This window comes from Lonchura striata, chromosome 26, assembly GCF_046129695.1.
Source record: "Lonchura striata isolate bLonStr1 chromosome 26, bLonStr1.mat, whole genome shotgun sequence".
Lineage (NCBI taxonomy): Eukaryota > Metazoa > Chordata > Aves > Passeriformes > Estrildidae > Lonchura > Lonchura striata.
This window is the reverse complement of record NC_134628.1, coordinates 3,872,693-3,896,717: the sequence shown is the minus strand read 5'-3', so window position 1 is coordinate 3,896,717 and position 24,025 is coordinate 3,872,693. Positions and strand designations below refer to the sequence as shown.

Genomic DNA, 24,025 nt, shown 5'->3' with positions numbered 1-24,025 from the left:
CCTGTTTGTGTTCTTTTATCCCACAATTTTCCACATCTCTGTCACATCCTGCTCATGTTCTTCCTCCTGCGCCTCCAGCCCTTGGCCCTGCCTGGTGTGGGAATTGCTCCCACCTGAGTTCCCCATGGATTTACTTGCTGGATTTTACCAGATCTGTAAGTGCCATTCAGGACAGAGCAATACAGGGCTAGCATACATAATCTGGTTTTTGCTTTGTTAATCCTTTTCCTGACCATTCCCATTGTGTTTATTTCTAAACTCTGGAAGCACGAGGTGCTGGTGCGGAGTCCTGCTTGTGGTGACACCACGAACACAACTAATTTGGAGCTTCATTGCCTGGGGATCAGTGGGGCTGTTTATCTTCTGTTTTATCACTAATACCATGAGGTCCTTCTCCAGCTCCTCACAGACAGGTTTAGATTTGACTACCCTGAGTACTTCTGAAACATCAGCAAACTCATTCATCTCCACTGGCGCCAGCTGGCTCAGCACGAGGGCTGGGGACACCAGGCAGGAACACCAGCTCCTGTCACCCCCGAGCACTCAACCCCCAGCCATGAAACTGGAGAATTCTTTCTTAAATCTATGCAATTTTATATAATTTCCATATAATAAACTATACAATCCCTTTTAAGATACAATCGTAGAGGTGAAGGATCCTTCTCACAAAGACGATGGAGGTGCTTTCTTCAAATAAAAAGAGGTTTATTAAGAGAATGAGAATGACATTGTAGTGTGGGTGTTGTACATCTATTGCAGCATTAAGAGAAACAACAGCAAGTACAAAATCTTGCAGAACTTCTAGAGTCATCACCATCACAGCCTAGCTTGTCCATGCTACAATTTGGTGGATCCAAAACTTCATTCCCATTTCTAATGACAGAAAATCCAAAGGTTTTCATCTTTCAAAAGAAAAAAATCCCAACCCAAAACAAACAATCAAACAAACAAAAAAAAAGGCAAAACAAAAAACCCAACTCAATTTGATATAAATAACTTGCACTGGACATTTTAAAACTTTCAGATTTTAATTACACATAAATAAATATATACAGATTTAGAAGAGTTCCGTTTGGCCTGGTTCAAGTTCTGCTCCTTGTGCTTTATTTATTATTATTACTAATTTTAGAAAGTTGTGTGCTGTTATCTGTGGGTTGTGGAGTTTTATTTAGTCCTGGGTTTAACTTCACCTGCCTTATCCCCAGCCAGGAGGGCAGCAGTCAGGGGGACTCCCCTCGATCCTGCCCTGGGACCCGTTGGCTGTGTGGTTGTTCCTCCCTCGTGCCGTGGCTTGGGGCTCCTCAGCCCACAGGAAAATCCACAGTGAGTCTCAGTTTGAAGCTGTAAACAAAGCCTGGACCTGCTTTAAATCCACAGCAGTTCTGCCAGCACTTTTCCTTGGCCTGGTGTCGGGGCTGGGCTGTGGGTGGGGAAATGGGAAGGTTTCCTGGGTGTTTGCCTCAAAACCAGCAGATAAATCCAGGTAGAGCCAGGGCTCCGTCCCCCTGCCCTCGCTGCTCCTGCTCTGGGTCTTACACTGATGAGCCTTCTACTCTTTCCTCTCAGTTTTTCAGTTGGAACAAATTCCTGGAGCACGTCAGGATTTCACTATGGGATTTTTAAAAAAGCAAAATAAAATCAAATTGCACATGACTTGGCTTCCTGCATCCACGTAACAAAAAAAAAAAAAAAGGCAAAACCCCAAAGCCATCAGCCTGGCTTCTTTCAATGTCACTACGTTCATTAGCACTGTTTCCTTCTTAAATTCTTTAAGTCTTCTTTTTTCCTGTCTTTTCTTTGTTTGCTTTACGGGTTTCCCCACGCGTTCAAGCTCAGCAGTTCAGAAAACAGTGCTCTGGGTCACCTTTTCCCCTGGAGCCACCGCTGGTGCCCGGGGAAGCTCCCACCGGGGGAGGCAACGCTGTTATTTCCGATGCTTCACCTCTTTGTCTGACGCTTTGGAGTCCCCGGCCGTGTGCCCGTTCCCCGTGCTGTTCATGAATATTTTATCCAGCCCCTTGAGGGACTCCACCAGGTAGTTCTGGAAGGCGGTGAGGGCGGCGCAGATGGCCGGGCCCCCGAAGCCGTGGGTTATCAGGCTGAAATGAGTCAAACAGCTCTGGACTCCGGGCTCCAGGATGAGCGAGGGCCGGCTGTTCCCCAGCGGAGAGCGATCCTGGGCTATCAGGTCTGCAAACTCCTTGCAAATTTGCCTGAAAGAGAGAGGTTTGGTCACTATAATGCACGTGGAGAGCTGCAGGATACAGTCATAGAATCATAGAACGGTTGGGGTTGGAAGGGATCTAAAAATCATCCAATTCCAACCCCTCTGGCGTGGGCACCAGGTTGCTCAGAACTTCATCCAACCTAGAATAAAATACTTTCCATTGTGGGGCATCCACAACTTCTCTGGGTTTATTTCAGGGTTCTTTTCCTGCTCCCTGCCTCAACAGCCCCACTGGGAGATTTTTGGCTCCAGCCTGGGGAAAGCCCCTGAGTGCAGAACTGGAGCCACTGCAGCTGCTCCAGCTTTGAAAGGGCACATGAGGCAGTACCAAAACGCTCCCCCAGGCTGGGTTACCCTCTCCCATGCAGGAGCAAACCCTTCAATCCCTGCAGGCTGTCCCCCGTGCTGGACACCTTCCTGCAGCGTGAGCCCATCTCTTCCCCACAGAAGAGCAAAGTTTGGGGGCTAACGCCGCCTTCCCAGCTGCAGATACCGAATGCACCAGTGGCTCGTTGCCCTCTGTACTCACTTGGTAGCCAGCAGCATGTTTTTCCTGGTGTGGAGCTCCGTGGGGTCAGAGTGCTGCCGGCACAGGTACTCTGCCGCCGCCTTGGCCGGGAACTCGGTTTCACAGACGTAGCCGAAATCCCGAGCCAGGTGAATGGCTTCACCTGCGGGCAGGACAGAGGGACATCAGCACTGTGTCAACACCAGTGGGACAGGGAACTGGGAACTGGGAACTTCTGAAGAGCTTCAGCTGTCTCGCTGTTGGAGCTCAGCCCTGGTGGGACTGGCGCCCTTCCCTGTCTCAGTGGCCACCCAAGAGCGCTCCCCACCTTCATCTCTTGCTGCAGAAACGCCACTGAGTTTCTTCTTCTTAGCTGTAAGGCAATCAGTATGTGTAGGCCGAATAAGCCAGTGCCAGCTCTGCACAGCAGCTGGGTCCTTCCTTTACTACATTTTACAAGAACATCAAGACAGTGCTGGCCGTGGAGCAGGGTGAGGTGTGACTCTGGGCACCTGCTGCTAAAGGAAGAATAGCAGAGGCATTTCTTACTTGGGAACATCCCCTGCTGCATCTTTCCCTACTTCTTCCAAAATTTCCTGCTTGGCCTCTCCAAATTGAGAAGAGATTGAAAGGGAAACGGGAATGTTTCAGAGTGACCTCAGCCCCGTGACTGCTGGACAAGGCAGGGCAGGAGGAAGGGGCAGGAGGAAGGGGGTTACATCCCCCACAGTGCCCGGGGGCCCTCGGGCTGGACGTGCAGGCAGCGTATCCATCACCCCGTGGAAATGCCCACCCATTGATGGAATTGATCCATCTCCAGGCGTCCCCGTGGAAATAATCAGAGCTGATGGCAATTGATCATGCCCAACACCCGAAATCCCGGTTGGGCAGGCAGAGCTAATTTGCCTTGCCCCCCTGCTGCTCACACGTATTAGGCCATCCATCCTAATAGCATTAACCCAGATCCCATCCCAGCCTGCCCGGCTCCTGGAGCTCAGTCTGTTACAGGGAAGTGTCTCTGCTTCCCACATAACAACAGTACTTTCCACTTCATCTCCTCCTCCTGAGAGAGAGCAAATAAGGTAAACCTAAAAAATCAGAATTGCAGTTGTTTGTGTGAACTGTCAGAAAGGAACAACTGCTGAAAAACTGGTACTGGGATAATAAAAAAGAGTTGAGTGACCTCATGTCAGAGCCAGGGCTGGAGCCAGGATTTATTTCTTCCGTGAGTGTGTGAGTGGCTGCACATTTTAATGTTTTTAAAGGCAATTTGAATGCTGGATTAGAGAGGTGCAGGGAGGGACAGGGCACTTTGGCTTTAGTGTTAAAGACACATTGAGCCAGATCTTGAGGAGGAGAGGCTGCAGGAGGGTGCACAAAGGGCCATGGTGAGCAGAGGGGCACCAAGATCCTGGCTGTGGGCAAACCTCTTCCCAAGAGCTTAGGGATGTTTCTGGAGTGGAAATACAGCCCTGCTGCTCCCCTGGGTCCAGGCTGAAGGTGCTCTCATGGAGCACTTGCCCAAGAGAGGTCAAGTGCTTGGTGTACTTGTTGAGGACTCCCAAGGGAGCTGTTTCTACCTGGTGCTCCCTGGGTGCTCCAGGAATATCCTCCCCATCTGTATGAATGGCTGTGGGTCAGTGTAAGAAAAAATAATTTCATTAGCACTCAAGACTCCATCCATTGGCTCTTTTAAATAATTGGATCTCAGGAAGGCAGAGGGGAGAAAACAAATTAAGCCAAGACAGCAAATATTCAGGAAAGAGAGTGTTTGGGGCAGAGGAGCACAAACCAGTTTGTGTGTGCTGAGTGGTGACAATCCAGCACCACCTTCCTCTGAGTAAAACATCCCCTGGTTCCATCATGCTTACAAGCAGGAGGAAATTATATCCACCAAACACAGATGGCACCACTCCTATTTACTATGAGCTGGGAGGCAGGAACCAAACCATCAGCAGCCACTTGAAATCAAACTGTACATTTCTTCCTTCCTTTCTTTCTTTCCTTCATTCTTTTCTTTCTTTTCTTTTCATGGAAATCAGCCTTTCATTCAGCAGGAACCAACTGCCCTGGGTAACAACCTCCGCCTAATGAAGCGGGTCATTTAATTTGCTGCCGACAATGGAGATGATTTTCTATTCAGGATCCCAAGGCAGCTGCCTGCACCGCGCTGGGCAGGGACACAATGGATTCCTGAGCTCAGAGGGAGGCAGAGCTGTCATTCCATTTGTTTGCATCCCCGTGTGCTTTTCTCCCAGGATGCAGAGGCAACATCATCATTTCCATGGTGGAGAGAAGTAGGAGGGGAGGAAGAAACTGAGTTAGGCAGGGGCACCTCACATGTCTGGGCAGGGCCCTGCCTGCCAGGGCAGCACCTTTTCCATAGCTCTGAGGGTGGCTGCTCCACACCTGAGCTCCACCTGCAAAACCTCGGAGCAGTTTGACATCTCCTTGGTGTCTCACTCATTTCCTGGAGGAGGAAAGGACTTGGATATGGGGCATTTCCTTCTTTATAGGTGATGTGACATGGACCTGAGCTTGGGATGCTGCCCAAGGGTGGTGTGGTTGGAAGCACCTGAGCTGTGCCTTAGGTGGGCACACGGGGCTGCAGAGCAGCTGGGAAATTCTTGGCAGCTTTATTCATTTTTCTTTGTGTTTGGTCTCTGTGACCCAACTGTTAAAACCAGTTCAAAGACATGAGGGATACCCTGAGCTCCAGCCAGAAGGATGCTCACAGTCCTGCTTGGCATCCATGAGGAGGCTTTTTCCATGGGCCACATCTGATCCAAAAGAAATGGCTGAGTTCTGGAAATCAGACATGGAAGCATAGAGTTCTAGAATGGTTTGGGTTGGAAGAGATCTTTAAGATCATGCAGTTCCAACCTCCTGCTGCAGTCAGGCCAACCATGCTTGGACATTTTCTGGGACATTTGCTGTCTTGGTTTCATTTGCATTCTGCCCTCTGCCTTCCCAAGAGTCTGCTCATTTAAAAGGTCACATTCTTGAATCAGTGTGGAGACTTACACGGGGATATTGCCATGCTCATTCAGTGGTGACCACTCTATATTTTAAGAGTTCAGGTTTGTGGAAAGCTGGAAATTAAGGGGATGGAAGTTTTGGCATTCCACCCTCCATAGGAGCAAGGAGAGACCCTTACCTTCCACAAGGGATGTGAGCAGGGTGACGTTGGCAGCTTTGCGCCTTCCTGCAGGTAGATTTAGTCCAATTTTCTCTAATCTTTCCCTTAAACATCGACCCCCATTTTTTGATTTGGCTCTAAAAAGAGAAAACAAAGAGGGAAAATAAATTTCCACGTAATTCATGTCAAAATAACCATAATCCTAGTTTAAACTTTGAGATTTGAAAGGAAAGAAGAAAAAGCAATAAAAATACTATTCCTTAATGTACCACACACCAGAATTTCTCATCTCTTTATCTGAGCTGGTGCTGAAGATAGATCCTGGGGCTTTTGGAGCAGCTTACCTGCGGAGGACCCCACCGAGGAGAGAGGCGTTGAGACACTCGGGGGGTGAGAGCCTCCTCTGCACCTCCCCGACCGTCACCTTGTACTTGGAGGTGGAGCTGAGGAGAGAGAGGCGGCCGGGCACGGAGCAGAAAACCTCGTTGGGATTCGTGACCCCTCCGATCAGGCCGTCCTTGTTCATGGACAGGGTGGAGATGGTGGTGCCGTTGGCCTTCGAGGGGATGGGCACTGGAGACAAGCAAGAGGGAGAGAAGAGGCTGAGGGACCCAGACTCTCCAGGCAGCTCTCCAGCCCCTCCCAGACAGCAGCACGGCTGCTGGGATGTCTCATTAGTTCCTTATTTTCCTCAATGAGAGAGGCGAGGTGGGGTGATGAAACTAAACTAAATAAAGGTTAAAGGAAAGGAAGAAGCCTGGACGCTGCCCTCGCCTGCGTTCCCACACCTCCCAGCCCAGCTGTAATTAAAGCCAAGGTTTGGGCTGGTCTCCTGGAAGACTGAGGATTGTCCACAGTGTTGCTGGCTGCTCCTGTGACCAGCTGCCCTCCCTGTCCCCTCTGGGTGCTCTGTGGAGGTGGGTGGCCAGGCAAAACATGGCTTGTCCCGCTGGCCAGGATGCCAATCCTCTCCAGGGACTGCAGCTGCAGCCCAGCTCTGTGCTAGCACCCACTGCATCCACCAGGCAGGATCAACCACCTGAGCCAACACCTCCACTCCCTGCTCCAAACCCGGGAGCTGCTGGGCTGGCCGAGAGCTGTGCTTCCATTATGTGCCCACAGGAACCAGGGGAAAGAGTTTCTTTGCCTTCAGCTCTGGGATTAACCCCACAAATAGCCACAGCCCTAAACTATCATCATCCTTGGCTTAAAGGAAGCTTGAGAAGATCAAGCCCAATTAGTCCACACAACCTTCCCTTTGCTTAATGGGCAAAAGTCAATTAATACAAGGTTAGGCAGGCACTGGTAACTGCAGCATCTCATTGGGTCTACAGCACCACACTGGGGCAAAGGGGCTTGGTTTTCCCATTTGTCATTCCATAAGAAACATTCCTAGATGCAATAAAGGTTCATAAGTTAAAACTGTGGATGAAACTTGTGCCAAATCTCTTTGGCTTTTGTGCTCTGAAATTAATAATAAATTTAACTCAGGGGGAAAAAAGCAGGTTTTGAAAGAATCCAAAGATCATTTCTGCCCTGGCATTCTTTTTGCTTCCTCAGGAATGACTGTTTCACAGTCAGATGGCTCCTGCAAGTAACGCAGCAGTGACTGCCATGGTTTATAAAGGAAATACATGTGCCCAAAATGAAACAGAAGCCCCAGGATTAACCAGGGAGGGTGCATGTTCTGGACCTGTGAGGGGGCGCTTACAATCGGCATATTGTAAATCCAGCTCCACGACTTGCTAGCATGGCAATAAAAATCAGCACATGCTACATAAAAATGACTCATGTTTTAAGACTAAGGGATAAATGGAAAGGAGCTGAAGGAGATGGAGTTTCCTCCCAGCACAAAACTTGCACAAGGTCAGGAAGCAAAGGGCGAGAAGCACCAGTGCCCTGCTGGAGCTGGCAGCTGCAGTCAGTGTTTGCCATGACTGAGGCTGGTTCAGGACAGCACAAACACAGGAACGTCCCCCTGAGAGACGTAGGAAACCAGAAGTATTTCCAGGAAGGAGCAACTTCAAAGCTTTCTTCTGCAGTCCCAGAACAGGTTAGGTTAGTCTCTAGGGGATCCCTTAAAATCAAAACTCAGAGCATGTTTGCAAATACCCGTGCGGTGCTGCTGAGCTGTGGGGCCCTGCAGGGTCCCAGCGATGGGGTTCTGCTGCAGAAAGGGTCACCCCCAAACCAAACCCACCCTGGGGAGCAGGTGCTGCTTGTGGTATGGTGGGAAGAGCTGTGTGGAACTGACCCACTCTGCAACCTGGATGACATTTGGATCCACCTGTGCATGCCTGCGATCATGCCGTGGCTGCGCTCAAGCCGCATGCGTGGCCGGGGACCTGCGCACACCCGAGGGACAGCAGAGCCATGCAGGGAGAGGGACAGGGCTCGTGCCTCACCACACACCCATGGGGCACGGTGTCAGGGGAGGAGGCAAACCCAGCTGGTACCAGCGTGGCTTAACACAGAGCCTGTGGAGAACGGGGCTGGAGAAGGGTCTGTGCTTGCCAGTCGCCCCACAGGCAGCGACAGGGAGGCATGGATGATGTTGATGGGCAACATGGAGACACAACACTTGGGAAACACGTACTGGAGGTTTTAGGAATGATGCTACGGTCAGAAACAAAGCCCTGGAAAGCTGTGCCCTGGAGCTGGCTGCTGTGAAGGGTAAAGCCCAGCACAGCTGGGTCAGCCCAGCTCTGTGCCACAAGCAAACCAGGCAGGCACCAGCACTGAGCGTGGATTTTGGCATTGCTCTTCTGCCTCGAAGCCTCAGCCAAGGCCACAGCCCCGTCACTCTGGGCACGTGCAGGTGTGGGACAGGGTGGCTGTGTCACGCAGAGCTCGTGTCCTCACGGGGCACACGGGATGTGAGGGAGGGACGGAGGAGGCGGCAGCGCTGGGAGCTGAGAGGGCCCCGGAGTCCTGCAGCAGTGCTTCATCCATTAGACAGCGTTGCCTCAATACAACAAGAATAAACAAAGCCACATTCGCCATTAATCACGAATTATTGTTATTGAGCCTCACCTGCTGCTGCTTGCCTGGTCTGATCTGCAGCTTGTTTGCCCATAAACATGCTGCAGGAGGGAGACAAGCTACCATTAAAGCCTGACAGCTTTGTTTCCTTGGCTTTTGGGGAACCAAAATTGTCTCTTGCCATCTGAGTAAACCAAAAGTCCCCCTCGATCTTCAGTTGCTGCTTTCCTGTTCCCGCAAGCAGCAGGTGATCGGAGCACCTGAGCCAGCCTGCAGACAAGAAGGAAGCGTGAGAGCGGTGCGAGAGCCCCACGCCCGGCGCCGACCCCCGGAGCCCGGCCGGGAGCGCTCCTGCTGCTCCCGCAGCCTCCTGCCGCGGGCTCGTCCCGGCTACGGCAGAGCCGCGACCCTTCGGAGCAGAGGCAGGGTCTGCACGGTGAGGTTTGAGGCTCTGAACAGCCCCCGGGGACTGCCTGAGTGAGGGAGCAGCCAGGCACAAAAAGGACCTGAGAGACACCCATGCAGGATGTCACATCGTGTCACTGCACTCGTCATCCCTCCTGAGGTCCTGGGATCAGCCATAGGAGACACCCGTTTTTGGCAGGACATCACCTTCCCCACAGTGACCCTCCTCTCCCTCCCTCGTTCTCCCGGCAGGAGCTTGGGCAAGCTCGGGTCCCACTCCTGACCACGGAAACCCAGAAACACATCCCAGAGGTGCTCGTGCACACAGTGACACGCCAACGCGCTGCAAAGGCTGATGAGAAAGGTTGGATACTGGTACCCAAACAACCACACCTCCAGCCCTGCCTGGTGAGTGGGATGGGGTACCCCAGGGTCACCCCAGCTCAGCCCAGGAAACTATAAATGACAGTTTGGGTTGATTCAGCCAAAGAAAGGGGAAAAAGGAGACCTCAGACCTTTAACAACTGCTCAGAGCACTCTTGGGGAGTGCAAGGTCCTCTTTCTTATCTGTTCTTATTGTTTATCAATTATTACTTACTGATGCTTAATTTCTTTACCCTGTCCTCCTAAAGATTTTTTTTTTGCTCTTTTCTTAAGGTGTCTGGCATTTCTGAGAGGGTTTTTCCCATGGAAGTGTTGTATATTTAGATTAATCTTGCTACTTCTAAATCGGCAAATTCAGGTGAGCTTGGCTGCAGACTTCAAAAAATATAACCCCTGTGAAGCATTTTGACCTGCCCTGGGGATGCTGCAGGTGGGCTGGACACAGGTAAGCACTGGCACAGGTCAGAGGGGTCAGATCTGAAAGGGAAAACAGATTTTGGAATAAGATTATGCTGGCAGACCTCAAAGGGCCTCACACATTGCTGATCCTCAGCCCAGTGCTGGTAGAGCACCAGCCACCAAAGCCATTAACTCACTCCTGACTCAATCCAGTTCCTTAGTGCAGCTGGGGAAAATTGAGGCACAGTGTAAGTTTAATCATTTACCACAGCTCAGGTACATGGGTATGACCTGTGTGCGTGCAATTCCAATCTGTGGGAATGCCTTTCCAAGCAATCCAGGCTTCAGCTGCTGCCCAAGTGTTGGGAAGTGCTGTTCTGCAGGCTGATTATGTACAGCCTGTTTTCATAGCTCTGGATTTTCTGTAGGAAGCTGTGAAATCGAGCTGTTTGTCACCACATCATCTTGGCTCCTGGTGCTGGGGTGCTTTGGAGAAGGGCAGCATGGCAGTAACAGGCTCACAGCAGAATCTTGCTGAGTGTGGGAAGGGAAACAATCCTTATTTTTTCTGTACACCTCACAGGAAGTGTTTCCATCAGACTCAGCCTCTCACTGCAGCCTTGAACCTCACAGGGCAGGTGCCACTTGCAATCCATCGTATTCCAGGTGTGTGTGAGCAGCACTGGAGAGACCCAAACTCCCACGTGAGTTGCTTGCCCTTGTGCTTGGAGCAAGTACACATTTCTCCATCTTCCCTGTGAACCATGAGGTTTGTGATCTCCCATCAGAGGAGCCTTTTGTGCTGAGTCAGCTCTGGCTTGTCTTGGTGTAACTGTCAGATGATGAACCCCCACAAGTGCATTTGCTGTAGCTCAAAAAACCCTGATGCAGAGAGTGATTTCAAACAAGTCCTGGTGTCCAAAACCACTAAGGGTTTCATCCCTTGACTTTCCTGAGCTGGAGAACACCCTGCCTGCCTGGGGTTATCTCCTCGTGTCTGGCACAGCCAGAATGAAATTGTGTTATGACACAGGATAAGTCACTATCCCAGTTTGGGCTTGACTGTCTCCCGCAACAAATTGCAGATAATAATATAATAATGTCTACCTGGGAGGGATGTTATGATACCAAATTAAAACTTTCCAAGTAATCTCTGGTGGGAGATTTCTCCAGGGTAGATGTCCTTGGGTGTTGAATGCACCAGAAATAGTTGGTCCAGCCCCTGAGCACAGGATGGGATGATGCCCCTTGGAGCAGACAGGCAATGGAAAAGCAATTCCATGAACAAAAGGAGTCCCATACCTCCAGCCCATGGGATGGGATGCCACAGCCTTGTCTCCCTGAGGGTTTTTTAGGGGACAGCCGGGAGAAAGGTATAAACACGACTGAATGGATTACTCAGCTGTGAATCCAGCGAATGGAATAAGGAGCCTCATGTCTTCAAAGTGTCCCAAAAGAAAGCACAAAATTACTGCCACTTCTGTTCTGGCTTGCAGAGGTAGATCCTTTGGCTTTTAAGTTTAAGGTAAAAAGAAGGAGCAAAACAAACCCATTCTTCAAAGGCTTTCACCTAGAAAACCCTGGAGAATTTCTTGCTTTTTCCCGGTGAAATCCAGCACGAACCGATCCGCAGCCCTGCGCCTCCGCTTCCTCATCCTCTCGCACGGTCCGGGCTGAGAATGCTCCATCCCTTAGCTCCTGCATTCCTTCTCCTTCCTCATATTTGTTCACCGAAGTTTGTGGGTGAAATTACCATTGTGATTCCTGGAAATGGGCACTTTGAAATGTAAATATTCGGTGAAAAAGGTGCAGCTGCAGCCCGGCTCACTCTTCGATGCCGTGATTGCCGGGAGCTGCGGGAGCCGGTGTCCGTGCTCAGGGCTGGCAGAAATCCATCGACTTTTGTGTTTAAGGGAAAAGAAACTTTGCCTACAAAAAGAGAAAAATACGAAGTACAGACTCGTTTCCATAGGAGAAATGTGCTGCTTGCTTGCAAAATTATCTGCAAGCAGGAAAATTTGTGGTACTTGGGAATTGAGTTGCTTATCGTGGTGTTATTTATTCTGTTCCATTTTCAGCTGGAGCTCGGGGTGCTGTAAGGGGAAAAACAGGTCCAGAGGGAACATGCAAATCGCTGCCCGTCTTACAAGTCTGTTTTCTTCTCTCCCCAGACACACTGCAGGTAAATTCTCTTCCTCGGTAAGGCGGAATCCCTGGATATCGGAGCTTTTATTGCGACATCCCTTTAAAAGTGGGAGTGCGCTACCGTTGAGATCGCATTTTAAAGAGGTGGCAGTGAATCGCCTTAGGAGACAACCTGGGACAAAGCAATCGCTCATCTTCAGGCACACCAGCGCTGTCTCCAGCCCCCCACCAAAGCCCCTCAGCCCCCCGTCCCTCCCCAGGGCCGCGCCCCGCTCGGCTCGGCTGCCTCGGGCATCGCTGCGGGGCAGAGCCGCAAGGGCCACCCGCACCCTCCAAACCTGCCGCAGGTGCCGAGGTTTTGGTGCCACGGCTCTGCAGGTGCAGCGGTGACAGCCCCAAGCCCCCCGGTTTGCTCCGGGCCGGGGGTCCCGCTCTCGGAGCCGCTCGGGCCGGCGGAGCTCGGGGGGATGGATGGATGGATGTTTGTGCGCAGCCCCTGCTGGAAGGGCTGCACAGAGGTGAGGGGTTGCTCTTGTCGTCCGGAAGAGCTGTCAGTGAGCTCATCTAAGCTTCGTTTGAATGTCTCTGATGTAAATTATAAGATGGAGATACATATATTAAAACATATCTGGATGTGGGTGTGAGCCAGGGGCAGCTGCTCCTTCCATCCCTTTAAAAGCCCTTTTTCAGGGAGGAGGTGCTGCAGAGTTCAGCTGCACCAATTTCCTGGTGTTTCAGCAGAGAGGTATTTATTGATGGTCCAGGGAAGGAGGTCAGAGCCATCAGCTGTATTTCAAACGCGCAGTCTGTAATTATCCTCTCTTCCCAGAGGGGATTATACAGGTATTCTCTTTATCTCGAATGCACAACCTGAACCAAGTCCCCCTGTCAAAGAGCCTCTCTAGGAACCACCATCATCGGCCTTTTCAAATGGAAGGATGGAAAGAATCTTGGTTTTATCTGTGGGTTTTCGAGATGCTGAGCTTCGATAGGGAAATGAATCTCGGACCCTCAGAGGAGAGCAGGGGACTTCAATCTATTCCCATGAGAAAGCTAATCAGGAGAGGCCCCATGCCTATGCAAAACTCCCGTATTTAACATTTTGTTTCTCATGCAAATCCATTCATCAGGCTAGAAAAGAAATGTGAAGTTGCCATGTGATATTAATTCCATTTTTCATTCTGTTTGACCCAGTGAAGTCCCAACCATGCATCACTGCAGGTGTCTCCTGGGAAGCTTTGGGATGGATTGACAGGGCAGGAAGGTTCAGACTCCCCCAAATCCATGGGTATAATGACCTGGTTAAGAATGGTCCCTGCTGAGTACATCATGCTTTGATAGGAATGGCCAGCTGATAGAATATTAAAATTTACTCAGCCTCCTGCGCTCCTGCAGGATTTGGGGAGAGGACTAGAAAGTGCTTTGCAATTGATAATTTCAGCTAATGCATTTTCTGCTTCACCGTTTAGGAATGACTCGACCTCAAATATGCTGCTGTTCAGAATAGTTTGTCAGTTTTTTGGAAACTGTTCACAATGAATTTGTGGTGAGTTCCCACATGTTTCCTTTCCATGCTTCATTTCATGGAGTGGATTCTGCTGTCTGGGGAGCCCTGATGTCACAGCCTGAGCAGTAACTTGCAGAAACTCTTCACTGGAAGTCACCAAACAACAGTGATTAAAATGTCCCCCTAAACCATAAAATTCAGTTGTCTGAACCTTTAAAGGGAATGAATGAAAATTATTTGGGTTCTGCTTTTGAGAGACAAAGTGTTCGGAGATATTTCCTGCACTGTTCGTTGGAAGCTGCCCGATGCATCAACTTCATTGGAGAAGTCAGTTTAGTCTGGTAATTCACATTATTTCCCTCCCCCTTGATTCTAAATTTTTTTTTCTGACTCTGCAGCTATGTCCTTCCATATCTACATTAGAAAATTAACTGTTTCACTTTCAGTTCAATTACTGAAGAATGATTTAAAATTCAGTTCAAATTCTGCCCGTATAGAATTCATGTTTCACAGCACAAACCAAGCAGGTTTAGAGAAGGGAGGCTGGAGAGGCAGAGGAATTGGAAACCCATGCTGCTCCATGCTGACAGCAAGGGAAGTTTCCCATCCAGTGTCACCCCTGGCTGTGCTGCAGCGAGTGCTCCTGGCCCCACACACTGCAGCATCAACCACCCCAAGTTTACTCCTTTAGCAGCACAAACACCTTGGCAGCCAGTCTATGAGATCTTTATGTGTTTAAACAATTTCATCCATTTCACAATGACATGCAGGGGAGATTTTCCCTGTATTCCCTATAGGTGCACCTGAATTTGTGTGGCTGGGATCTCCATGAGCGAAAAGGGGAGGACAAAGCTGTGACACTGCGGTGAGCGGTGGCCGATCCTGTGGAAGCCACTGCAATGTTCCTGTCCATTTGTTAAATCTGTTTAGGTTGTTAAAGGGCAAAAGACTATCCAGCAAATATTAGACATGAATAATAATGGAAAAAAAATTATTCTCTTCATACTGAGCTCGCTGCCAGCCCGCTGAAGCCACTACGATGTTCCTGTCCATTTGTTAATTCTGTTCAGGTTGTCGAAGGGCAAAAGACCATCCAGCAAAGATTAGACATGAATAATAATAGAAAAAAAATCTTCTCTTCATACTGAGCTCGCTGCCAGCCCGCCGAGCTGGCGGGTTTCAGTCTGGGTCTGACCACAGCAACGTGAATGTCTCGGTCCAGCGGCTCCTCCGGAGCTGCCGGCTTGTCCAGGGATCGCTCTGGGGACAGGCACTGCTCAGCCACTGCCACAGCAAAAAAGGCTTTTCCTTTTCCTTGCTCAGATGCCCTGGGTTGCTGACACCAGTGTATTGGTGAGACAAACCCTCTGATGATGGTTTTTCAATGGTCACCCCATCTCTTGCTAACTGGGATCTTGTGCTGGAAACCTCCCTAAGCAGCCTGGGTCAGATCCTCAGCTCGCACCTCTCCAGGCCCGGGATGGTGGCTCTGCTTTCTCCCGTGCATGTGGCCACTTTGGGGCTCCCAGGGAGCCCTGGGGACACCACTTGCTCCCTGGGACCTGTCTGACCAGTCCGGAGGGAACAGGACCTGACCCAATCCCTCGCTCCCTGGCGCCTCAGCACTCTGGTGACTGATGCCAGATAAATGCCTGAGATAGAGGGTGGGGAGACTCAGCCCGGCTGGAATCCCAAGCACGCACGGCAGACACTGTGATGGATTTTAAAGCCATGAAGGTGAACCTGCTCCCAGCTCCCCTTGTCCTGCTTCAAGCCCCATGCTCCTGCCGTGCTGGGTTTTGGGGTTGTATAATTGAAATGGGTACCCTGGGCTCTTTTCTAGCAATTCCCTCTCACTCCCATGTGCTTCTCTGCCCTTTCCCCCAAAACCACAACGCTTCTCACCAGAGGGAAGGCAATACCCAGGCACAGCAGAGCTGGGCTGGGGACAGGCCAGGGAGACGAGAGCTGAGCATGCAGCAGCTCCAAGCATCACATCCAGATTTGCTAATTAGTTCCTCCATTAAGAATTAAAATAAACAAACAAATGGAAGGACAGAAAGAGTGAGTAATTCCCTGGATCACACAGGAAAGGGTGGGATGGTTTAGTGGTTAGAGTGCTAGTCTAGGACTTCAGAGAACCTCATTTAGGCTCTTCAAATAATTAAGTGAGATTGCAAACATTTTTTTTTCTGAGATCATATATCTTGTAATATTAATAAACTGGGAGGAATAGTCTGTGTTTGCCTTTGCTGTGCTGCAGGTTTAGTGTGACCCTGGGCTGGAGTGACACTGATGGGTCCCTGTGGGTCTTGCCTGTGTCTGTGTGTCCTGATGGACCCCAGTGAGGCAGGTACCTGTGCTGTCACACAAATTAAGATCTTGGCACCATTTCCTTTGCAGGGACAAACATCACAGGTGTCACCTGGCCAAGGCTGTCCTGCTGCCGGTTCACCTGTGGATGAAGTAGCCCCTGTGGGAGCCAAGGTAGTGATGTGACAGTGGCCACCAAACTGCAAAAATACCTAACAGTCTCCAAAATGAAGGGAAAGGTGCTCCAGAGCAAGCCCAACATGTCTGTGCCGCTCAGGTGAGGCTGTCCATGGGGAAGCCTCACCTGAGGTTCTCCCCCCAGAGCAGAGGTGCTCAAGCCACATGCCAAAATACAACCCAAGCCAGCTTTCCTGAACCTACCCTTTAACAGTTGCTCTTTATTTCAAACAAAGAAAAAAATTCATTTGAAAACATCTAATTAAACAGTAAGTCATGACAAGGTACATGAAACTTGGAGATAACACATGCCTGGGAGGCACTGGGGAGGTTGAGACAAAGCCCAGCGCCTTCACCAGTATCCGCGTGTGTTATCTCACATGAACACACACCTGGGCTTATCCCGGTGCAATTATAGGACATTAAAAATATAATTTTAATGGAGGAATGGTGATCTGGATGCAGTTCAGAGTAAAAACTTTCTTTTAAGTTTCTCTGTTTGATTAGTAGGTGTTCCTGCCGTGTGCGCGCGAGGCAGAAGCGCCGGGCTCGGGAGGTGTGACTGGGTTTTGAGGCACGCTGCTCGATCTCCCGGTGTGTGCGAGGGCTTGTCGAAACTTTAAAGCATTCGTGAGCGGCACTAAGGCAGCAAAACTTCCAGTCAAGACCCGGCTTGTCCCGGGTGAGCCCCTTTTCCTACTCAGGCAATCTAGCGCTGCAGATGAAGCTGCAGAGAGCTGGGAGGGCTCCCCAGCAAGCCCAGCACCCTGCAGCTGACTGGAAGCCAAGTACCTCCACCCACGGCCCTGGACAGTCCTATAAAAGCTGTGTCTTCACAGCCCCAGGTGTTTTACAGGATGACCTCATTTATTACCTTGCTCGTCACAGGAAATGATGTTTATCTAATCTACCATTCTTTCAGGATTTTTTTTTTTTTTTTTTTTTTTTTTTTTTGCTCTGCCACATCTGGCTTCTTCCGTTTCTTACAGCTCAATTCCTCCTTGCATCAAAACAAAGGAGAAATGGCAATGCTGCCCTCATGCCAGTGCCCCAGTCCCACCAGCTTGAGAAGAAGCTGAGAAGCTTCAAAACTTGGAGCTCCCCTTCGGTGGTGAGTGGATGTAAGGATCTCGGTCTTAATCTCCCTCCTCTGCCGCATTCCTTAGTAGTGACAGCTACTTCTTGCAATATTCCTGACTGTGGGCTCTGAAGCACAGCTTTCCATCTGTCTGTCCAGTATCCAGCCAAACAGGTCCACATTCCTGAGCAGAAACGCTAGCACTGCTCCTCGGAGCAGCTCGAAAGCTTCGGGTGGAAAGTGGAACAAGTCACAAACACGAGGGAGCAGCCAGCTCCACAAACACGAGGGACAGCGGCAGGACCAGATCCACAAAAACGAGGGACAGTGCAGCACCAGATCCACAAAAATGAGGGACAGTGGCAGCACCAGATCCACAAAAATGAGGGACAGTGGCAGCACCAGGTCCCACTGCCCCAGCACGGAGCCCGGCGAGCGCCTGGGTGCCAATGCGAGCCCACGCTGGTCACACCCTGCTCTGTCTCTACTCCAGGTTGTAAAATGCCACAGCCAAAACTTGTGCCCGCGAGCGGGTGCACCCCTATGGCTCACCCTGCTCCCGCTGCCACAGGGCCCCAGCTCCCTCCTGCCCACCGCCAGCAGGACCCCGGGCTGCTCCCACATCCCAGCGTGTCCCCAGGTGCCAGGGAAAGAGATTTGTATTTTCCTTTGTAATAAAAAGGCTCTCCCAGAAGCTTTCTGCTGATCCCAAAAGGATGTGAAAGCAATAAAACCCCTCCTTATTTTACAACCAAGCTGCGGGATTTTTTGCTACTGAGCACAACGACCCAAAGCTTGATTTCATAACCAGAAGGTCGCACCCTGCACGAGGAGCTCGGGACTTGCTGAGTCCCCAGTTTTATGTCTAGGGGGGTCTCACAGCCAGACCTCGGTAGGTGACCTGGGCAGCTAAACATCAGGGCAGCAGGTGAGCGGAGAAGAAAATTCCTGAGCTGCAATAGCCCCAACTAAACTTTTTCAGAGCTAATTTTAATGTTTCCCAGTCTAATATCTTCCTGGTCTTATATAAATGCTTGGAAGGGAAAGTAAAATTAATAATTATAATTATAATAATAAACCAAACCACAAACAAAACAACAACAAAAGAAGGCAAAGAAAACTATTTCTGAAATACTTCTGAAAAAAATGAGAGAATGAACAAATGGGTGTACAAGATATTCTTAAATGCTCTGCTGCCCTATCCAAGGTTTTATCCATTTAATTCCCAGACTAAATCTACCACCACATTTGTCATGACAGCACGGGGGAAAAACTCATCCTCCGTTTTTCAGAGCCATCACATCTCTCCCTGCTCCAAGTGAAACCCCAGCTCGCACACCGCACGCCACAACCAAACTGAACCCCCTCACCGGGGATTTCTCTGTACCCCTCATCACCCGGCGCCTCCAGCCCTGGGGGATCACCACGGCGACAACGAACCAGAGCCAGTCCCGAGGGCAGCGGTGGAAACGGGGATTTGAACGCGTTTCCAGCCGGGATCTGCCTCCCCGGGCTGCACCCGCCGCCGGGACCCGGCTCCCCCGGCGCGATGCGGGCACGGCGCAGCCACCGCCGGCACTGCGGGACGGGGGTCCCGGGGCGAATCCCCGCTTTTCCTTCCTTGTTTCATTCGGGGTTACCTGCAGCCAAAGGGCCGGAGCAAACGCTGGGAGAGGGGAGAGTGGCAATACACCGCGTCCCCGAGATTCCCGCAAAACCCCTGGAATTATATTAACGGCTGGAAGTTTATTTAAGAAGGAAAAGGAGGGAAAACAAACACGCAGTCAGGGATGCTCCCACATAGCGCTCCGAGGCTCCGGGCAGCATCTCCCCCGCGCCGGGGCCCGTCCGTGCCGGGGGACATCGGCAGTGACCCCCCTGCCGCGGGGTGGCCCCGAAACCCCGGGATACCGGAGGGGAGCGGCTGCGGGGACAGCGCGGGGCCGCGGGCTCTCCCCTCCCGTTCCGGGCTCTTGCTGCCCGGGGACTAAATGCGACTCCAAGGACGGGAGTTAAAAGGGAGATCTGGGGAATTGGGGCAGGTAATTAATATTTTGTTGAAGCAGGACAACAGTATCTCGGTAACTAATTAGGCGAGATAAATCTGTTTCCACACGCAAAGATTTCTATCAGGTTTCTGTCCGACGGCCATTCCGTCAGGAATTCCGGGATTAATCGGTATTTAGGATCTCGGTGCGATTTAGGACAAAATTGCGCTTTTAAGGTTTACCCTCGCTCCCTTCAGAGAGGGGATCCTCGAGCCCTGCTGCCCAGCCGCTCCCTCCGGCACCTTCTGCCCGGGACCCGCCGGGAGCTGCCTCAGATGGCTTTAATTTGATTTTATTTTTCCTGGGGTGTCATTCACCCGCAGGGTCCCGGGCTCGGCTCTGGCCCCGCTGGAGCTCCAGAACACAGCTCAAAGTTGACAGAGCCAGCAGAGTGAGAACGACCACATTTTATACATTCGAAAAAATTAAATAAAGCCGAATGTAAAGGAATTTATTCCCCGGGCCGTGTGCAGGGCAGAGGGATTCCCGGCTGCGGCTTCCATAATTCCTCTGATTTCTTTAGAGCTGAACTCGCCGGTTTGGGAGCTTCCAGGGGCAGGGAAAGGGGAGCGTGGCCATCGGCTCCGGTCCCCGTTGGCCCGATCCCCGACAGCGGGGTGGGGTGACGGAGCGGTGCCGGTACGGAGCCCCCGGTGCCGTCCCGCCGCTCCCGGTGTGGCTGCCCAAGTATCCCCACAAACACGCTCTTGGCTCTGGATTTATCGATTTCTCCAGCAAATTCGGAGCTTCGCTCACCAAACACAGGAATAATAATAGAAGAAAATTAAAATAATAAAAAATAAGGCAAAAAGAGGGACGGTAAAAATATATTAATATTTTAAAAATTTAAAAATACCCAAACATGAACGGGCGTGGAAGAACGAGTGTCCTTGAGCACAGGGGCTGCGGTCGAGCTTTTTGCACCGTTCCTGCCTTCAGCCGGCGATATTTTAATTTTATTTTTCCTTTCTTTTTTTTTTTTTTTTCTTTCCAATACTAGAGGACTAGAGAATCTCCAAGAGCAAAAAACCAGGCACTAAACAACGACAAATCCTCCCGAGAGGAGACAAAAAATTCTAGTAATGGCACTTTTGGAAAAAGGAGGGGGGAAACCCCAATGAACACTATAACTCCAACTGAACTTCCAGACAAATATTCCCACTGTGGAGTGTTTCCCGAGCGTTCCGGGGTGCTCCTGCCCGGCCCACGCCGCGGTCGGTGCCGGTTTATGCACCCCTCAGCTTCTTGCAACCATTCCTCACTCCCGGATATTTAATGAAACGCCTCTCCAGCGCTCTGATTAAAGCTCAATTAATGCGGGTCATTAATGTCCCGCTGGCAGCCGCGTGTTCCTAGAGCAGCTTTTTCTAGGGAAAGGGGCTGCGGCGCACCAGGAGCGCCGCTCCCCCCTGAAACCACCGATGGCAGCTGGGGAAGAACCGCACGATCGGGAGGCTTTTCGTGCAGGTACCGGGGATCGGCTACGGCCCGGACCAGCACCGGGACCGCGGGGCCGTAGCACCCACCGGCCCACGTTACCGAGCCGTGCCGGTGGCTGAGGTTCCCTTCGCACGGGGGTCGGCGGTTAAAGGCGAACTTCCCATCCACGTATTTCTGTAAAAAATCGCGGGAAGGAGCCAAGAGCAGTGCTGGAATATTCCAGAGTAGAGATCGCCCCGAGCACCGCGCTGGACGTTCCGGGCCCCTCTCCTCACTCTCGCAACGCCCCGGCGGAAGATTTCGTACAGATATATTTTAGGGAGCTGAGCTGTTCTACCCTCAGGTTCCTTGGGATGTGGGGGACTGGTCAGCGTGCGGGGAAGAACCGGACGCGGGAGACCCCGGGGGTCGAGCGGGACCTCTGCCCGCAGCCCCGTTCCCAGCCCCGGAGGGGAAGGCTGCTCCTCCCCTCCGGTCCCGGAGCGGAGCCGTGGTTCTGGAGCGGCAGAGCTGGGTCTCCGCAGACCCGGGTTTTGCCGAGATGGGGCTGCAAGGACGGGCAGCACCGGCCCCGAAGCCGCGCCGCTTCTCGTCTCCGTTAAACGCGTCCCCCACCTCGGTACCAGTCCCGCCGAACGGGCCCGATCCGCCGCGGTCCGGGGCGATGTGGAGCGGTTCGCGGCCCATGCTGCCTTCCCCACCGCCGGGCAAGGGGCTCCGATCGGGGGGCGGAGGGACCGGGAGCACCGGGAGCTGCCGCCGAGCGCCGCCGGGGCATCCCCGGGCTTTCCACGCAAACCGTACGCGGCCGCCGGCGGGGTGGGCCCCGGGGCTCCCCGACAGCAGGGTCCGCCCGTCCGGGCCCTTCGGTACCGGGAAGGAGCGGCGGCCGCGGTCCCGCCCGAGGGAGAGCAGCGGGCCGGGGGCGGGTGGGCGCGCTGGCCCGCCGGGACCCGCCGCTTTCGTTTTAGTCTCTCCAGGGACAGCAGCGAGCCCTTCCCGACGGGCGGGGGACAGCCCCGCGGGAGGGCGGACGCGGGGGGACCCGACGCTGGGGAGCCCCGAGGGCAGGAACGGGGCCTGGTCCGGTGCCGCTTTCCGCTGAGCCGCCGCGCTTTTCTTACCTTTCTTGATCACGGACTGATCGAGCAGGTTCATCCCGCCGTCGTCCACGGCCTGAAAGCACCGAGGGAAGAGCCGTCAGCCGGCTCCGGGCACCGGCTGCTCGCGACGCGGGGACGGCGCGGCCGCGGCCCGATCCCCCCGCTGCCCCCGGCCAGAAGGAATTCTGAGGGCACGAACGAGCCCCAGCATGGAAATCCCCGGCCCGATGTTTCTGCTTGCCCGGGGGTACGGACGCCGAGGGGCCCGACTCGTCCCGGCCTGGAGTCCCCGGTCGCACGGGCAGAGGGATCTGGCCCCGTCCCCGCGCAACCAACCCACCCCGGGCACCCTCCCGGTGCTCCCGCCGTCCCCCCGTACCTGGATGTCCTCGAGGCCGTGGTGGCCGAGGCCGTGGAGGCCCAGCGGGCCGTCGGCGAGGCCGTGGCCGCCGTCGGGCAGCCCGTGGAGCAGGCGGGGCACGGCGGGGTACTCGCGGCGAGGGTCGAGCCCCAGGGCGCGGTGGGTCTGCGAGAGCAGCCCCGGCTCGTCCTGCCGGCCGCGCTGCGGGGGCCAGGCCGGCTGCTGGTGCTGGTGCAGCGGGCTGAGCGCCGCGTACGGGTCCGCCAGGTGAGGGTAAGCGGGCTCCTGGCCCTGTGGGTAGGGCAGCGGCGGCTGCGGGTACGGCGGGGGGAAGTAGGGCGGCTGGAAGTCGGCGGCGGGCGTGTGGCAGAGCGGCGGCGCCGAGCCGTAGGGCGCCTGGTTGAGCGAGGGCAGCTGCGGCAGGCGGGCCCCGGCCGGCGCCCCGGGCAGCCCCTCAGCGCGGTCCTGCGGCGGCGAAAACAGCGGCGGTGAGGCGGGCACGGACCCCAGGCCCCATACCCCGACCCCCCGTCCCGTCCCGTCCCGTCCCACCCGTGCTCGTCCCGCACTCACCATGCCCGGGTAGCTGTGCACAAGCATCGGTGCGGGCCCGCGGCAAGCCCCGGGCGGGCCGGGCCCCGGGGGTGCCCCCGTCTCCGCCCCTCTATCCCGCCGGAGCGGCGTCTCCCATCGCCCGCCCGCTCCTCTGCGCCGGCCCCGACTCCATGCACGCCAGTTATAGCGGCGGGGGCGCGCCCGCCGCCCCGGGAGCGCGCGTCAGAGCGCGGGGACGGGGACGCGCCTCCCGCTCCCGCGGGGCCCCGACGGCTCCCGACAACGGGCGCGGCGGGACGGCGGCGGGAGGCGGCCGGGGCGGGGGGCGAGGGGCACCCGCCGCCCCCTGGGAGCGGGGCTGGTGCTACCTGCGCTGCCCTGTCCGGTACAGCACACCCTCCCCCGGTGCCACCCCGGGTCCCCTGCCCCGGGCCGCGCCGCCTGAGAGTCCTGCCGCGGAGCGCCCCGGGCCGCACCGGGGAGCGAGCCCCGAGGGTCGGGAGAGCCCAAGAGTGCGGGCGGGCTGTGGGGCCGCGGGGATGCTCTACGGTTTGACTTTATTAGCCCGAGCCGGGTGCGGGGCCCCTCCGGGAGCTGCGAGGGCCCCGGCGGCAGCTGCGACCTCCCGAGAGCGCGGCAGGAGCGGGGCCCGGGGCCGGTCCTGCCGGCAGAGCTCGGGGCTTCTCCCGGGGCGCTTCACCCTCCTCCCCGACGGGGAGCGGGGAGCTGCATCCCGGACTGGGGACAGCGAGAAGTGTCTGGGGGTGCTCCGGGCTCGGCTCCCTGCCCGAAGAGATGGACAGGAGGACGGGCGCCGGGTGCAACCGAGCCACGGGAAAACGGGGAGCACCGACGGGCAGCATGCCTGCTTCTCCGCCCTCCTCCATCCCTCTCTCCGCCTCTCTGTCCCTCCCTCCGCCTCCCCGGCCCTCCCTCACTCTCTGTTTGAGCCCTCCCTCCGGGCAGGACGAGGCGGGTCCGCAACACCGGGCGACATCAGGGTCCGTGAGCGCGGCACCGGGCACCGGGCACCGGGCACCGGGCACCGGACAGCAGCGGGGCGAGCCGGGCAGGCGGGAAGGCTCCGCCAGCGGCACCGAGTGACCCCAGTGACATCCCCCCTCCCCCCGATATCACGGCCACGCAGGTCCCCCGGCGGAGGGGCCATGCCCATCCCCACGGGCACACGCACACACTCGGCCGCTCACACGCCAGCACACACCCGCGGTTCCCGGACCCCACGGTCACAGCTCC

At 54.0% G+C, this 24,025-nt stretch overlaps 1 protein-coding gene across 1 annotated transcript; it reads right to left on the bottom strand.

Moving 5' to 3' along the window:
- Positions 1-1,392: 1,392 nt before the first annotated feature.
- Positions 1,393-22,817, bottom strand: TFAP2E (transcription factor AP-2 epsilon). The gene is made up of 7 exons (XM_021554796.2): positions 22,790-22,817; positions 22,235-22,681; positions 21,877-21,928; positions 6,219-6,447; positions 5,893-6,011; positions 2,757-2,898; positions 1,393-2,213 (listed from the first exon to the last, which is right to left on the bottom strand). The coding sequence occupies exons 1-7, from the start codon at positions 22,814-22,816 to the stop codon at positions 1,925-1,927; spliced, it is 1,305 nt and encodes a 434-aa protein (XP_021410471.1). The 5' UTR covers position 22,817; the 3' UTR covers positions 1,393-1,924.
- Between the last annotated feature and the right edge of the window lie 1,208 nt (positions 22,818-24,025).